The sequence below is a fragment of the Leptodactylus fuscus genome, chromosome 1 (assembly GCF_031893055.1).
Source record: "Leptodactylus fuscus isolate aLepFus1 chromosome 1, aLepFus1.hap2, whole genome shotgun sequence".
NCBI lineage: Eukaryota > Metazoa > Chordata > Amphibia > Anura > Leptodactylidae > Leptodactylus > Leptodactylus fuscus.
In genome coordinates, this window is record NC_134265.1 from 324,436,381 (window position 1) to 324,453,426 (window position 17,046).

Below are 17,046 nucleotides of genomic sequence, written 5' to 3' on the forward strand. Positions count from 1 at the left end.
ACTGCAGAGTGTGACTTCTGCCCTGACGCCTGCAGTCAGAAGATGGAGGAGGACGTGTGGCTGCCCTTCGGGAGACTTCAGGTAAGTATAAAACTCGGGGGGAGGGTTGAGGGGGGGGTGGCGGGCCCTATTGTGCACCATAAAATACTGTGTGTGGGGGACCCTACTGTGGTGCATATAATACTGTGGGGGGGGGGGGTCTACTGTGGTGCATATAATACTGTGTGAGGGACCCTACTGTACAGCATATACTGTGTGTGGGGATCCTACTGTGAAGCATATAATACTGTATGAAGGCTCAAAATGGAGCATTTAATACTGCGTGGGGGGCCACTGTGAAACATATAATACTGAAGGGGGGGGGGGCATGAACCTGGGGCAGAGATGATGAGGGAATATTAAATTGGAGGCAGATGAAGAGGGAACATGAAACTGGGGATAGATGTAGGGGGGACATGAATCTGGGAGCAGAGATGGAGGGGGGGGGCATGAAACTGGGGCAGAGATGGAGGGGGACATTAAAAGGGGGGCAGACGAAAGGGGGGCACTTAAACTGGGGGAGACATTAAGACAGACATTAAACTTGCAGATAACTGGAGGGGAACATTAAACAATGGAGGTCACTGGAAGAGGACATTAAACTTTGAGAGTAGCTGGAGGGGGACCAGTCCGCCTCTAGTTGCCCCCAGTTTAATGTCTCCCTCCAGCTATCCCTACGTTTTAATATCCCCCTATAGTTACCCCCAGTTTAATGTCCTGCAGTGAAGGAAGCCAATAGTCTGGGGAACATTTAAAGGGGTTGTACAGGATAACATTTTTTTTTTTTAATTACAGGTGAAAAAAAAAATATATATTTTCTCTCCTGTTCCCAGTGTCTCCCAGTGCGGTTCGGTCATCCAGCTCTCTTTTCTTCCAGCTGAAGTTCCCTCTGCATGTGACTACCTGTGACGTCATGTGACCCCTGAGGCCAATCAGCAGCCTAAGGGAAGGGACCTGGGAAGTCACAGCTTATGAAGACTTCAGAAGACAGCAGAGCTGCAGGACTGGACCGTGCTAGGAGGACACTGGAGCACTAGGAATAGGCGAGTATGTTTAGTACGTTTTTTTTTGGATTTTTTGGGGGGTGAGATGAGATCACCTCCTCCGGACTAATTATAAAGATGAATAAAATTATACTGCACAACCTCTTTAAAGTGCTGTGCATTGGGGGGGGTGGGGGGGTGTTATATGTTATATTAAAGGAGCTGTCCAGGCACAATTTGTTATGGTTTATTCTCAGGATACCCAGTCCCCGGACCGATCAGCTGTACAGAGCCACTTCTGGCATCAGTCCTGTACAAAAAACGGGGCCATAAGCAGAAAGCTCTGTCCACTGTTTATCAGCTGGCACCTTCACTACATCTCGGCACTTATTGAAGTCAGTGGGAGGCACCGGGCGACTAAACAGCAGATGGCGCTTTCTGCTTCCAGGCCTGCGTTGTGTACAGAACAGGGATCCAGAAGTGGCTCCATACAGCTGATGGGGCCATGTGTCAGCCCCCTACTGATCAGGCATTTATGGCCTATCCTGAGCAAAGGCTGTAAAAAAGATTAACCTCGGACAACCCCTTTAATATATATCGCACAGTTTTTATAATCCCCATCAGAACTGAAGTGGTCCCTAAGAAATTAGTTTGGGAAATTTTCTCGTAAGTCTGGAAAATTGCTGTTACACTTGTAAGCCTTGTAACATCCAATCCAATTTATAAATTAAAGGATAATTAAAAGATGATGCCAATATAAAGCAGAGATATGGTAGATAATGTTTATTGATGTATGTGTGTTGTATGTGTGAAAAGCAGAGAATTTCACATTTTTAAAATTGTGAATTTTTCCAAATTTCCTAATTGTTTATAAATATTGATCAATGTTTACCACCAACATGAAGGACAATGGGGCGCGTTTATCAATACTGTTGATCTTTGCCCTGTCTTAAATTACAAATCCTGTTTTAGTTTTAGACTTAATTATGAATCTGATGTTCTGACCTTCATAAGTATGGAGCATTTCTGGAAGCTCCAAAATTCTGACTCACCTTGAGACAAATATTTGGTGCAAGACTTGTACATACAATCTGTAGACAAAAAACTTAACTTGCAGTTACAACCATACAATTTTTGGCACAACATAAGCAAAAATGGTGAAAAAATGAAAGCTATGCTCTGATTGGTTGCTTTGAGCACAAAGACAGTTTCCTTATAACCAGTTTTCAGAAATGTTTCTCATTGTATCCAGTCTAGACAATATATCAGCATCACAAATGTCTTTCCTATTGTAATTGGAGAAGTACAATGTATTAAGCTTCTGGGTATAGTGAGAATGTTCCAGTTCATTGACAGCAAAAGCAGATCTTGGAAAGTGAAGGCTTTACAGTTCTATGAAAGTTCTATGACAATGGTACATTGGAACATTTCAGGATATGGCCTGTTAAGATACCAGTCAGTTTTGGAGTGAAGGACACAGTATGTATTTTGTCTTGCCTCTTCACATTTTAACAATCATAACTTGTTTGTATTTTGTTGACTTTTCTCAATGTGGACTTGTTTTTTGTGGGACAACTTGTTTTTTTAGCAGTATCTTTTAAACTGATTTCCCCTCATTTACTGTACATGAACATCAATATCTCCCTACTCCCATGGACTTTAGTAGCTCCCTCCTTCCATGGTCATTATTATCTACCTTCTTCCATGGTCATCAGTATCTCCCTACGTACATGTTCATAAGTATCTCCCTCCTTCCATGGTCATCAGTATCTCCCTACATACATGTTCATCAGTATCTCCCTAGTCCCATGGTCATTAGTATTTCCCTCCTTCCATGGTCATCATTATTTCTCTCCTTCCATGGTCATCAGTATTTCCCTCCTTCCATGGTCTTTAGTCTCTCTCTACTCCCATGGTTACTAGTATCTCCCTCCTTCCATGGTCATTAGTATCTCCCTCCTTCCATGGTCATCAGTATCTCCCTCCTTCCATGGTCATTAGTATCTCCCTCCTTCCATGGTCATTAGTATCTCCCTCCTTCCATGGTCACCAGTATCTCCCTCCTTCCATGGTCATCAGCATCTCCCTCCTTCCATGGTCATCAGTATCTCCCTCCTTCCATGGTCATCAGTTATCTCCCTCATTTGGCAACATTTGCTAAAGCATCCATTTTATCCTCTGGATATCACAAATGTAATAACTGACGGGTCCCAAATAGAGATGGGTGAATCTGCGAAGATTAATTTTGTTCCAGATTTGGGTGGCTCGGCCCAAAGATTAGTTCTGGGTTGAATAAGATTTCAGACCACAGATGATGACAATTGGAGGCCCAGGGCAGGCGTGGAAAGATAGCGGTTATATTAACCTTCCCTCACCTCTCCTGGGCATCCTGGCTATCCCTTGAGGTCTTCTTCTGGCCTCTTCCAGCCTCCAGGACCTCAGCTGAGGACTGTGATTGGGCCTCAGCAGTCACATGGGGCATGCCAATGTCATTATGTTGTCAAAAGAGCTTGGTTTTTGTGAGGTGACCTGCAGTTTTCTTTAGTAATATTTTAGGGTACATACAAACTTGGGCAATATTTTTCTAAAAGGCAATTAAAACTTTTGAAAATTTTGGTGAAACACAATTCATCCCAAACCGGTTCAGTCATCTATAGTCCCAATGTGTAGTGACCACAGGTGAAAAACGGCGCTGCGATAAATGCAGCCATGCCCCGATCTCATTTGCACGAACAAAAAACTTGATTTTCATGGCAGCAAATTTGCACTTTGACATCAAAAAGTATGTTTACCGTATTTAAGTATCTTTCCTTGTTTAAGACAATGGGATATTATGGAGGTATTAGAATTCGACATCTTTTTATGGGCTTTGCTGCTTCAGCTCTGCTTGCCTAGCATATATTATACAGTATGTACAATCACAAGTCCTAGTTCTAATATCCTTGTTGCAATCTTATCCTATTATAAGTGACGCCTTTCTGCTGACGTCACTCAACAAACCTATTTAAGAGGGATCAAACATAGAAATTGCTCAGAACACCTGAACCAGCCCTGCCACAATAGAGGATTCATTGGGGAGTTCTGAATCACATCAGCCAGGTAAGGGAGATGCATTACTTCGAGCCCAGGACATGATCTGCTGATCTTTTCCCTCGAGTACAAGTTCAAGTGCTGACAGTGATACAATATATCAAATGTCCCTGATAAATGTGTAACCGTAGAAGAGACATAATAGAGCTTGTGTTTGTTAGGACAATTTATTTTTTATTGATCTATTTGGTCCTCAGAATCATTTTCACACCACAAGACGTCTTTAGTGATGGATCACACATTTTCTAATAATGACACCAGGACCAGAATCCAAATCTTTCTTGCAACGTTCTAGGGAATTTTCTTTCAAGGAATGATCCATCATGGACGAAAGATGTTTCATTCCACAAAAGTCAGCTTTTAGACATTTTAGATAACTATTGGCCATCACATGCACATGCTTGGCCGTCTCTATATTACACATGCACCCTACTGAGCTCGGAGAGGGGACAAAGCCACCGCAAGACTCCCTTACAACAAAACAATCAGGCAGATGAGGAGGGTCGGGCAGCCCTCATATACATTAGATGGTCTTCCCAAACCCATTGGTGGGGTTGGCTGCCATCTCATGTGTATAAATTGCTTAAAGGTGAAAAATTTCCCACCAAAATCTTTCTTACAATAAGAACATGAGCTAAGGTGATTAAAATCCTTATTTTCCAGATTCCTCCATTCTTTAAAAAAAAAAAGTCCTAAAATTTTTTTAAAAAATAAAGTAAATTAATATATTTCGGCACCAGTCACGTGCCTGAACCCTAGGAAAATATTGAGATTGTAGTAATCTTGGGAATTTTTCATGTCAGCAAATTACTAGTGCAAATTTATGTCATTTTGTCAACATTTAGTTGAGGCTTCCCAGAATTCTAGAATTTATTTTTTATTCTGATCAGCAAATTGAAATAAAATTTACAAATGGTTAAATATATAAATTGCCCTCAATATGCAATAGTCCATGTAGTAACAAGTCCAATTTCTTTAAGTTTATTTTTGTCCATTAATTTATTTTTTATGGTCTGTCCTTAGGATAGGCTATAAATATCTGATTGATGGGGGGCTGACATGGAGATGCTTCTGATGCCTGTATTATAGACAACACGGGGCCGGAAGCAAATGGCTTTGTACCCTGTATACAGGACAGGAGCCCAGTATTGCAGCTCAGTGCCTGTCCACAATATGGGGATCGGAGCCAACTGCTTCCCGCACTGTGTTGTGTATAGTACAGGAGTCAGAATTGGCCCATATAGTTGTTTCATGGGAGGGCATCCTGTCCCATTGATCAAATATTTATGGCTTATTCTAAGGATAGATCTTAAAGCTAAGGCCCCATGCAGTGGGCTGCAGCCCAAAAGCACTGTGGGAAAAACCGCAGCAGAAACGCATTGCGGTTTTCCCGCAGCGCTTTTCACAGAAAGTCCGGTTTTCCCCTGCGGACTTTCTGCTTCCATTATATCTATATGAAAACTGTCAGTGTTTCTGTAGGTATATTTGACATTCTGTGATTTCCAAAAACGCAGCGCTTTTTTTCCTCTGAGTTTGTCCCACGTGAGATTTCATCCTAAACGTAAATTCTTGGACAACCTCTTTAAAGGGATCCTATCATTGAAACTTATTTTTTTCTCACTAACATGTTGGAATAGCCTTAAGAAAGCCTATTCTTCTCCTACCTCTCAATGTCTTCTCCGCACCACCGTTCGCTTGAGATCCCGGTTTTTGTCGGTGTGCAAATGAGTTCTCTTGCAGCACTGGGGACGGACCACAGCGCTCAAATAGCACTGGGGGCGTCCCCAATGCTGCGAGAGAACTCTCCAGCACCGCCTCCACCAACGGCCTCTTCACGTGTCTTCTTCCGGCGCGCGGGGGAGGGGTCAAAATTCAACGCATGCGCAAGTCGGCTCTGCCACCGGGCCTCGGCAGGGCCGACTTCACATGCAGGCAGCCCTAGAACTACAGGAGCGTAGTCTGCATGCTCGCGTAAGCGGCCATAAAAAAATGGCCACCCGCATGTGAAGTGAGCTCTACCTGAGGCCTGATGTCAGAGCTGACTTGCGCATGCGTTGGATTTTGACCCCCGCGTGTCAGAAGAAGACGTGTGAAGAGGCCGTTGCTGAAGAAGATGGAGGCAGCACTGGAGAGAGTTCTCTCGCAGCATTGGGGACACCCCCACTGCTTTTCCAGTGCTGCGAGAGAACTCATTTTAATACTGACAAAAACGGGATGTCAAGCGAATGGCGGCGCGGAGAAGACATCAAAAGATAGGAGAAGAATAGTCACAATTTGTAGTAAAATCCAGCTTTGACTGTAATTCCATATATCCAAACGTGTATGGTAAAAATTAACTTTTAGGGCCCATTCACACTACGGATACGCTGACTGATTCTGAATGTTAAAACACGTTCAGAATCAGCGCGTATAAAGCAGATCCCATTCATTTCAATAGGAGCCGGCATACGAGCGCTCCTCATTGAAATGAATGGGCTGCTTTTTTCTCTGCGAGCACTCCTATTGAAGTGAATGGGATCTGCTTTATACGCGCTGATTCTGAACGTGTTTTAACGTTCAGAATCAGTCAGCGTATCCGTAGTGTGAATGGGCCCTTATTTCATTTGAAGATAAAAAAGTCACATCTTGACTAGGAAAATCATCATACAGCAAAGGCTACGTGTTTGGGACTATCATGTCATGGGTCATCATGGCATTTGTGTATTAACTAGGAGAAGAATAGCCTTTCTTAAGTCTATTCAGACGTGTTATTGAGAAAAAAATGAACGTAAATATAATATAAATTATGTAAATTATGTAAAGAAGATGTATTAATTCATTGGTGCTGCAATTAAGATAATGAAGTTGTTGCTTTCAGTACTGCAATGATATGATAACAAACACAGCTCTGCCATACTGTCCGGAACACATATATTTAATCCCTATGGTTCATTACAGGTATTTCCTATCGTGAATTTTTCGAAACATGATCGAAAAAAGCGGGCATGCTACATGGAATGGAATCCCTCTGGAAATAATGGATGAAGTAATTCCTCCTCCTCCTCCACCTCCCATAATAACTGACCTTCATATAGGAGCCTTTAGAAAGATATCTAGTAAGCGGCATAAGAACAGCGAGGTTGCCAGCAGTCAGTATGGCATTAATATTTTCATCGTTGGACTTCTTCTTATGTTTGCTACTTACTTAAATATCATCGGCCTGACGGAAAGCGAGCGGCTGTCCTTCCTCATCGCTCTAATGCTCATTCAGGTTCTCTGGATGATTTTTTATATTGCTAAAGGTATTAGAAAGAAATGGGCTCCTGCTGAGAAAGATGGGCACGCTGGCGCCAGGTGGTTAAAATGTAAGTAAAAATATCTCTATTATTTTAGTTGCTACAACATTCCGCATGTCCCACTAGCGCTCACACAGCAGGCTAAGGTTGGACTCACAGAAACGAAAATCCTGTTAGGTAGGGCTAGACACTGGCATAACTAGGAATGGCGGGGTCCCAAGGCGACCCCCGAGTATAATAATAGTGGTAGTGGGATCGCGGCCTGGGCCTATTCACTGCCACCCTCCGTGGCCTATAGTACAAGGGGAAGCGGGGGCAGCAGTGAATGGGTCCGGGGAGGTTGGTAAATAGGCCGCTACCTGCTGGGGATACTCCAGCAGGTAGCGGCCTATTATAAAACAAAAAAAATAGTTATTTTACTTACCGACCTTGCGCTGTTCCTGCTGCCGCCGCCTCCTCTTCTCCCAGCAGTAAGACGTTTGCGTCTCAGCGTAGGCGGTGTGATGACGCCACCTGCGCTGAGACGCAGACATCTGGACCAGCAGAGGAGAGCGGCAGCCTCCTGCATTAATATAGAGAAAAAACGAATAAAAAATAAAATAAATAATAGAGGTACGGGGCTGTCTGGGGTCTCTTCAGACCCAAATGGCTCAGTTTAGTTAAAAACTGAACAACATGTAATATTTGCGTCGAACCCAGCTTGGGCTGAAGTGGTTCGCCTATCTCTAGTTGTTAGTGGAGAGAAGGGAATAAGCCCTTCCAGACACAAAAGGGTAAAGCATTGAAATCGTACATATAGCATCTATCAGGGAAGAGTTGGCCATTCCTGTTAACATCCATGGGTGTAGGCCTCAAATTTTTCCTGGGGGTAAAAAAAATATTAAGGAAGTGTGTAATAGGACAGCTGGAATACTATTCATAACTTATAGATTACACCAAAGCCTGACTCAGTCCTGGTTTTTATAAGAGCATGTGAGTAAGATCTTGAGGTTTCTTTCTCGCATGAACAAAGGCAGAAGATCTTTATATTTTCTCTTAGATCTTTTCATGGCAGTCAGACGTGAGAAACAAATGACAGTGAAACATCTCCTAAAAATCACCTCTTTTAGAAGACCATCCCCTTACCCAGATTTTCTTTTTTTTTTTTTTTTTTTTTAAATGTAGATTGTGAGCCCCACATAGAGCTCACAATGTACATTTTTCCCTATCAGTATGTCTTTTTTGGAATATGGGATGGAAATCCATGCAAACACGGGGAGAACATACAAACGCCTTGCAGATGGTTTTTTGCCCTTGGCGGGATTTGAACACCAGGACTCCAGCGCTGCAAGGCTGCAGTACTAACCACTGAGCCACCGTGTGGCCCCTTCTAGATCACATTTTCTGATACAAAGTTCTCCATACTAGCCATCTTCTTTGAGACCACCCCCTAGAAGACCTCTTTTTAAGGCAATTTTGGGTGGTCGTCTCAAAGAGTTTTCACTTCATAAGGTAGATGGTATCCAGTCTTTCAAATAGACTCAAGAAGTTGTATTCTCCTAATTGTTGTGGAGGGTACAGAAGCCACCAATGGTTGGTGTTTGGGTAAAATTATGCGAATGGAAGATTTAAAGGGATTCTACCATTAAAAACTTTTTTTTTCTAGTTGACACGTCGTAATAGCCTTAAGAAAGGCTATTCTTCTCCTACCTTTAGATGTCTTTTTCACCCTGCCGTTCGGTTAAAAATCTGTTTTTCGGCGATATGCAAATTAGTTTTCTCGCACTCGTCCCCAGTGCTGCCAGAGAACTCTCCAGCGCCGCCTCCATCTTCTTCTGGAACATTGTCTTCATGCATCTTCTTTTGGCGGCGAAGGCGGTGAAACTTGTAGGCCTCAGGAAGAGCCGACTGTGGCATTTTTACAATATCCAAGTTTCCAGACTGAAAATATTTGGGATGGGAAGAAGCATCAGATGAGTTTTTTTATTTTGTAATCCAGGTTTTAGGTTTTTATTACAGCTGTGAAAATTGTCAGTGTAAAAGTTAAAAAATACTAGAGATCTAGAGAAAGTAATGGAGAACAGAAAACACTACACAGTCTGTATATCAAATATTTCCTAACCCATTGTATTAATTCAATACAATATTGTTTCTCCACATTAGATCATATAACACCATAATTGTTGGCAGCTCTCCATATTTCCTAGTATTTCATGTAGTAAAGACAGGGGGAGGTCCAAGGTAACAGACATACCCAATTCAGGGTTGCTTATGCTTGCCCATTAATAGCTATTGGCACTACAGTCACCAGCAGGTCAGTAAAGCATTGACCAGGTGGGTGTTGAATACATTGTCCACTTGAATGGGAGCTGAATAGCAATAGTCCAGCTCAGCCACTACACAGACCCCTACTAATCTGATCATATGGAGAAGCCATCAAATCGATCAATTTCTTGTGCCCGACACTTGTTTCTCCGACATTGGTAGAGCAGAGAGACCAACAAACCCATTAGATGGTTGTCCATTTTTCTAGAGATTGGCAAGTTTACCCTAGATTCATCTTGTGTGTATGACCATTCAAAAACAGCTGAGGGACAGTTATTGGTCCCTTGCTTACCCAATATCACAGAATAGAGTTCCCCATTACATTTAGCATTCTCCCAGTAAATGTTACCCATGAAGTTCACTAGCTTAGTCATTTACTTGCAATTTAATGAAGACTTTTCACCACTTACTCCAACTTTTTGCATCTTTCAATAGAGACCCCACCATTATATTCCAGCACAGTTGGATTTTTTTTTCTCTAGCCCCCACTGTTCCACTGTGCACTGTTGCACTGATTGCTGGTTCAGCACTATAGACTGCAATACACATGAATTGCAGATGCATAGGCGGACTTCCTCACTTCTGGGCATGATCAACCAGGTACCCGGGGCTACTAGCAGTCTGGGTCACTGGTCAGACCCCAGGCTGCAGAAGATGCATATCGGCGCCCTCTGGTTGAGATCGGGGGGACATGTAGCATGGCAGAACCCCTTGGATGCTTCAGTCATGTTTGACCGCGTCATCCAAGGGATTAAAATACCCAATCGGAGCTGTTGGGGTTATGGAGCAGGATGTTAGTTGTCAGTTACAGCTCCCGATGCCGTGGGCAGTCGCAAAGGGACTAAAGGGCTGTGACATCACAGGGCTGCTGATTGGCTGCATGGATGGCATTGTGGGTGATCCCGCGTTACCATAGTTCATTGCCCCATGTTCTAACATGTGCAGCAGCCATTTTCAGAAAAAATTAGATTGGTTTCCAGGAAGCGTGAGAAAATCCGGATTCAATGGAAATCGGATCGAATTCCACTTTGCCAGCTTTGATTCGTTCATTTCTATTCCTGGGTAATAATTCATATTAAATTAATCTAATACTATACTATTATTTTACATTATATTATTAATATTAATATTTTGTGTTAGCTTCAGCTCCCAATATGCTAGTTAGGCTCTCTTCTGTCAGGTAGGCGGTCCCAGAATTTGTGTTCCAGCCTAGGACTGCCCACCTGACAGTAGAGAGCAGAAAAGAGAGTGCCTATTGGAGGATGCAAAGAGTCAGGGTTAAGGTGATAGGGTTCCCCCTGACCCACAGCACCAATGGTATGTCCATCCCCGGTGTGGAGTCATCCTATTATAAAGATACTCCCGTTTCTTTTTTTTCTTATATGTGCTATTTTGTGACTTTTATTGGTCAAGATCACACCAAACAAAAACTCTCAAAACCAGCACCAGTAAATACACTGTATACTTAGCCAGTAGTTTTGGCTAGGTAAAGGTGGGGGTGTGTTAGTACACAGGAAATTTATATGCAACAAAACACATTGTGACATTGTGTGAATTTAGCCCAACAAAGGTACTGCCTGAACACGCACCTGTCCCAGGAGACCAAAACCTGATCTAGTCTGATGGAAAAATCTATAAAGCACTGAACTCAAGAAAGGAAGCTTAGGTGGTGGCCTGGCCTCTGGGCAAATGTGACCAGTATTAAATGTACACGATGAATGCTACACCTCTCCGCTTCTATTTCCACCAATTTGGCTTCGTATCTATAAATAACAGCTACAATTGTAGGCTATATCTTGTATATTTTTTGTGAGGAACATTATATGTGAGCCAAGTGAAAACTGATCTGTAGTGACATTAGGTGTTAGCTCTGTACAGATATAGCAGAGATGAATATGATTCTTAATACATTGTGTAATAAAACAATACAACCATGGATCAAACATGAAGCTGTGCCCAGTGACCAACTTGGCTCTGCTGCGTTTATAGTTTTTGGTTTTGTAGGATACAATGATCACATCCTTCTAATACAGACAATGAAGGGTTAGGAGGAGGCGGCAGGCAATATGATGCTACCAGTGGGATCATTGTGTCGCTGGCGTTAATAAGGGCGACACCGTATGACTGGCCTAAGACTTATTTCCAATAACATGGTGGCACTGTGTCACTATTTTAATTTGACTAGTGGATTGCCCCTCACTTGACCATGGCAGTTTGTTAGTGAAGTCGGTCACGTCCTTGGTTAGTATCTCTGTCAATAAATCTCTTGAAAATTCTCCAAGGTTGAAGATAAGATCTGCAAAATTGCATCTCAGGTAGCACGAGATTAAGATCAAATATAATGAATCCACTATGGCCCTCATCAATAAAGACTGCCCTGTGGAATACAGAATAGTGCCAGTGTTCAGTGTCACCAACCAATAAGAACTTCCTAAAATGAGAGAAGAAATACTGACATCTTTCTTGGGGTCATCTTTTGTGCAGGAGGCATAGTTGGGACCTTGTTAAAACTGACTTTATAAACCCATTGTAATTGGAATACAACATTTATCTGACATTACTTACATGTTTCACTTTTCAGAACAATGCCCCCCCCCCAATAGTGTTAGTAGAGAGTACCCAATAAATATCACTACCAGCATAGTGTCTCCCAATAAACACCACCAGCAGAGTGTGCCACAATAAATAACACCGCCAACAGTGTCCCCAATAAACACCACCAAGAGAGTATCAAATAAACAACACCACCAGCAGAATGTCCCACAATTAACAATACCACCAGCAGAGTGTCCTACAGTAGAGTGACCCATAAAAACAATGCCACCAATAGAGTGTCCACAATAATCAACACCACCAGAAGAGTATCCGCCAATAAACAACACCACTAGCCGTGTCCCCAATAAACAATACCGCCGGCAGATTCTCCCAAGAAACATTACCATCAGAAGAGTGTCCCCTATAGACAATACCACCAGAAAGGTGTCCCCAATAAACAATACTATCAGAAGAGTGTCCCAAATAGACAATACCACCAGAAGAGTGTCCCCAATAGACAATACCACCAGAAGAGTGTTCCCAATAAACAATACCACCAGAAGAGTGTCCCATATAGAAAATACCACCAGAAGAGGGTCATCAATATACAATACCACCAGAAGAGTGTCCCCAATAGACAATACCACCAGAAGAGTGTCATCAATAAACAATACCACCAGAAGAGTGCCCTCAATAGACAATACCACCAGAAGAGTGTCATCAATAAACAATACCACCAGAAGAGTGCCCTCAATAGACAATACCACCAGAAGAGTGTCATCAATAAACAATACCACCAGAAGAGTGTCCTCAATAGACAATACCACCAGAAGAGTGTCCCCAATAGACAATACCACAAGCAGAGTGTCCCCAGTAGACAATACCACCAGAAGAGTGTCATCAATAGACAATACCACAAGTAGAGTGTCCCCAGTAGACAATACCACCAGAAGAGTGTCCCCAGTAGACAATACCACCAGAAGAGTGTTGCCTATAGACAATACCACCAGTAGAGTGTCTCCAGTAGACAATACCAGCAGTAGAGTGTCCCCAGTAGATAATACCACAGGCAGAGTGTCTTGCATCTCTTCTCTTTACCGGAGAGTAGACAAGCATGAAATAAAGTAATTTTCGATTGTGCTGTTTTCTACAAACACATTCCTGTATATTCCAGTATATTAAACCTGTCTGTCTCTGGCTCCTGTGTCTAGGTGGCATAGGACTCTTTGCAGGAACCACGATAGGTATGCATGCACTGAAAATAGGATACTATGTTGGATTTGGAGAATGCAAGCCGGTAATCGAAGGAATATACCCGGTCACCCACATCATTCACACAATTTTCCAGGTAGGCTATAAGAAAGAATTGTCTTGTATTTGCTGTATTAGTTAAACCATGTACATAAATGTCAGAAAATGTTCATAAGTAGTCTAATAAGTAGTCTAAACCTATGGAAAGATATTGATTCACACGGCAAGATTTTCATGGCAAGAATCTTTCTGTATATGTACTTATAGACAAATAAATGCAGCCATATAGAAATGTCGGGTTGCTGCAAAACGTGGCCTGCAGTTATGTCTCAGGCAGTACCGATAACAGACCGTTCTGGCCTATCTGTTGGGAGTTGTTGGGAGCAGTGGTAATATGAGGGCAGGTATACACAGTGACCAGGTTCAGGACAGCCCAGACAGATCAGTTGAGAAGATCTGACCACGAGCAGATCCCACACTTTCCTTGTCCACAATCTAGATCCAGGAGACATCTTCATTGCACACCCCTGTCTCTGCCCGGACCATTCCTTAGCTGAAGGAAATTTGATGTTATGGCATGGATTATATGTCCTGCCATTTGTCGTAAATAAGAAACCTGGACTGATACGGATTGGAACGATATTGTCTTTAGTGACATATTTGGGTGGCTGACAATCGGCCACAAGTAGCCAATCTTTTGAGTGGCAGTAAAATTTCCAGCATGGCTGATCTGGCTAATCTGCCTTTGGCCAGTCAAAAACGACCATTCGAGGTATCTACTTGTCAAATTTCCAGCAGTTCATTGGCCGAAGTGAATGGTTTTGGTCATTTCAGCCAATGAAAAATGAATGTGTATGGCTGGCTTAAGTGGTGGAACTGTTAGGCTACATGCACACAACTGTGGTGAAAATGTTTCACGGTCATTTTGCACTTGAAGGGAAGTCTGTGAAAATAGGCAAAATTAGAGAATTACCTATATTTTCACAGTCCATGACAATGGACCATCAAGATATTGGTCAGTCCGGGCCGCAACATATAGGACTGGTCCTATCTTTGCAACCGGTCATAGTGTGGGTTCTACACAGTCTGATTTTTATGTCTTAAAACTAATACCATGAAATAAATGAGAGAATTATCGCCAGTTCTCTATAGTTTTGCTCCTTTTTTGACACACACCTGATTGTGGGCTTTGAAAACTTCATGTGAAAATTGGAATGTGTGAATTTACCCTTACAATGATATAGTGTTAGGCTCAGTCGTACCAGTCTATGATATCATGTTATCAGTACGTGTTTGCCAGGAAGACATATAAATGGGCTGATGGTAAATGGGATTAGAATCATGCAAGTAATAGGGCCTTTAGAGACTGCCAAGTACCCAGGAGTGAACATTAAAAAAAGTACTGGGAACTACGGTACATATTCCAGAAACAAAGAAGACTTTGGAACAAGAACATTACTGGGGAGTCAGTCACAGGCTAGCTATGGTCCCAGGTGGAATGGTTGGATCACAATGGAAAAGGGAAGAGAAGAAGAGAGGTTTGATGGAAAAATACGGTAAATGCTGCTCCTCCTAGACACTGCGCCCTCAGTTATTTCTGCAGACATAACACCTACCCAGTTACTCAAAGAATACATAAAGTATATTGAAAAGAATATTAAGTAACATAAAATAATTCTATTCTAATTCTATATTCTAGTCTTGGGATAAGTTCACACGGGGATTTCTGGTCCGGAACCTGAGGCGTAGGCTGACTCAGATTCCGGACCAAAAAACGGGTAGCCGAGACTGAATACCATTACACTGCACCGGCATCCAGTCATGCACTCCACTCCGGATTAGGCCCAGTGAATGGGCCTAGTCGGGAGGGAATGTCTTCAGGCCGAATCATGAGGTGAAATGGCCTGAAGAATGAGCATCTTGCTTCTTTTTCCAGGAGCAGGAACAAAGAACTCCCGGAAAAAAGAACTGACCGGTTCCCATTGATTTCAATAGGAGCCATCTTTTTGGTCAGGATTTAGAGGCAGATACGGCCTCAAAATCCTGACCAAAAAACTCTGTGTGGACTTACACTTAGGCTACATTCACACAACAGTGAATAAGGGCCATGTGATGTCCGTTTGTTTATAATGGATGTCACACGGCAACATTAATTTCAGTATCAGTGAATGGGGCCTGTTGTAATGGACTATCAAAATATAGGCCATGCCCAGTAAAAGCTATGGGTGCTTCTCGGGTGCAGAGCAGCCATGAAAAATTTACTTTTTTCACCGTTATTTTACACCTCTTTTATGTGAATCTAATCATACAATTACTAGAATAAAAATTGAAAAAAAATAAATGTGATAAACGTAATATTTGTAGGAAGCCAGAAACAACTCAGCTGCACCATTTTCTTATGGATGTTGTTATCTCAGAACGAAAATTTTTTTTGCATTCTGACCCCTACATTTTCTAATATTTCAATCTACAAAGCAGTGCCAGGTTTCTTTTGCTCCCGTATTGCAGTATATTGTATATATACCACATTTCTATTACACCCTGCTAGGGTGTAATACAGGCTCCATAATGACAAGCTTAGGAGACTTTGATAGAATTCCAGCTGTCATGATAACCAATCACCAAACCCCAGGATTTTATAAGCGACAATAATCCATTCCAACATGGTGATGTTCACACTGTAATGTCTTGAATGTTGCAATTGCAATTGACTGTAGTGTCAAAGATGTTAACAGTGGTTAACATCAGTGCTGACACCATTCATAGTTCTTATGCTAGGTTCACTCTTGCATTCAGGTTGACATTCCTGGGATCTGCTTGGGGACGAATGGATATTTAATCTGCCTTAAAAAGTGGTTACGTGCGGACACCTGCAGACCCCATAGGTGATAATGTGGTCCGCCGACCCTCCGCCCAGTTTCTGCCTGAAAGCGATGGAAAAATGCAGAGAGAAAAATCCTGATTCACAATTTTTAGGGGGCATTCATATGGAGTAAAGTGACTCTGATTCTGGCACGATAACTCGCAGCAGAATCAGCACTGATAAAAAGACTCCCATTGAGTTCAATGTGTTCCGCACGTAAGACAGAACCCATTGAACTCAATGGGAGTCTTTTTATCAGTGCTGATTCTGCTGCCAGTTATCGTGCCAGAATCAGCGCCACTTTACTTCGTGTGAATGCCCCCTGTGGCCAGGGTCCACGGACCGGAAACGCCGCGATTTGCCCGCAGCGGAGACACTGTGGGAAAAATCGCGGCGTTGTACAGTGTACGCAAAGTGGATGGGATTCATGTGAATCCCATCCCCATTTTTCCAGAAAAGATTGCAGCATGTCAATTATATCTACGGAAACGCCGGCGGCTTTCCTGTAGATATAATGTTAAGAGAAAGTCTGCAGAGGAAATCTCTGTGAACTTTCTCTTAAAAGCGCTGCAGAAAGAACCACAATTCGTTCATACAGCGGTTCTTCCCGCAGCGCTTTAGTGCTTAGCCTTATAGAGGAATGGGGAACAGATTCCCTGACCGGAGACCGGCCACAGGTGTGAACCTAGCCTTAGTGGTGTCTGCT

At 42.6% G+C, this 17,046-nt stretch overlaps 1 protein-coding gene across 1 annotated transcript in view; it reads left to right on the forward strand.

Annotated features, from left to right (window-relative positions):
* Window positions 1–7,077: 7,077 nt before the first annotated feature.
* The window catches only part of LOC142209725 (proton channel OTOP1-like), a 35,352-nt gene continuing 25,383 nt past the window's right edge, over window positions 7,078–17,046 (forward strand). Inside the window, exons 1-2 of the mRNA XM_075281552.1 lie at window positions 7,078–7,456; window positions 13,438–13,574. Of these exons, the coding sequence (XP_075137653.1) occupies window positions 7,078–7,456; window positions 13,438–13,574 (516 nt within the window). The remainder of the gene's footprint in view (window positions 7,457–13,437; window positions 13,575–17,046) is intronic.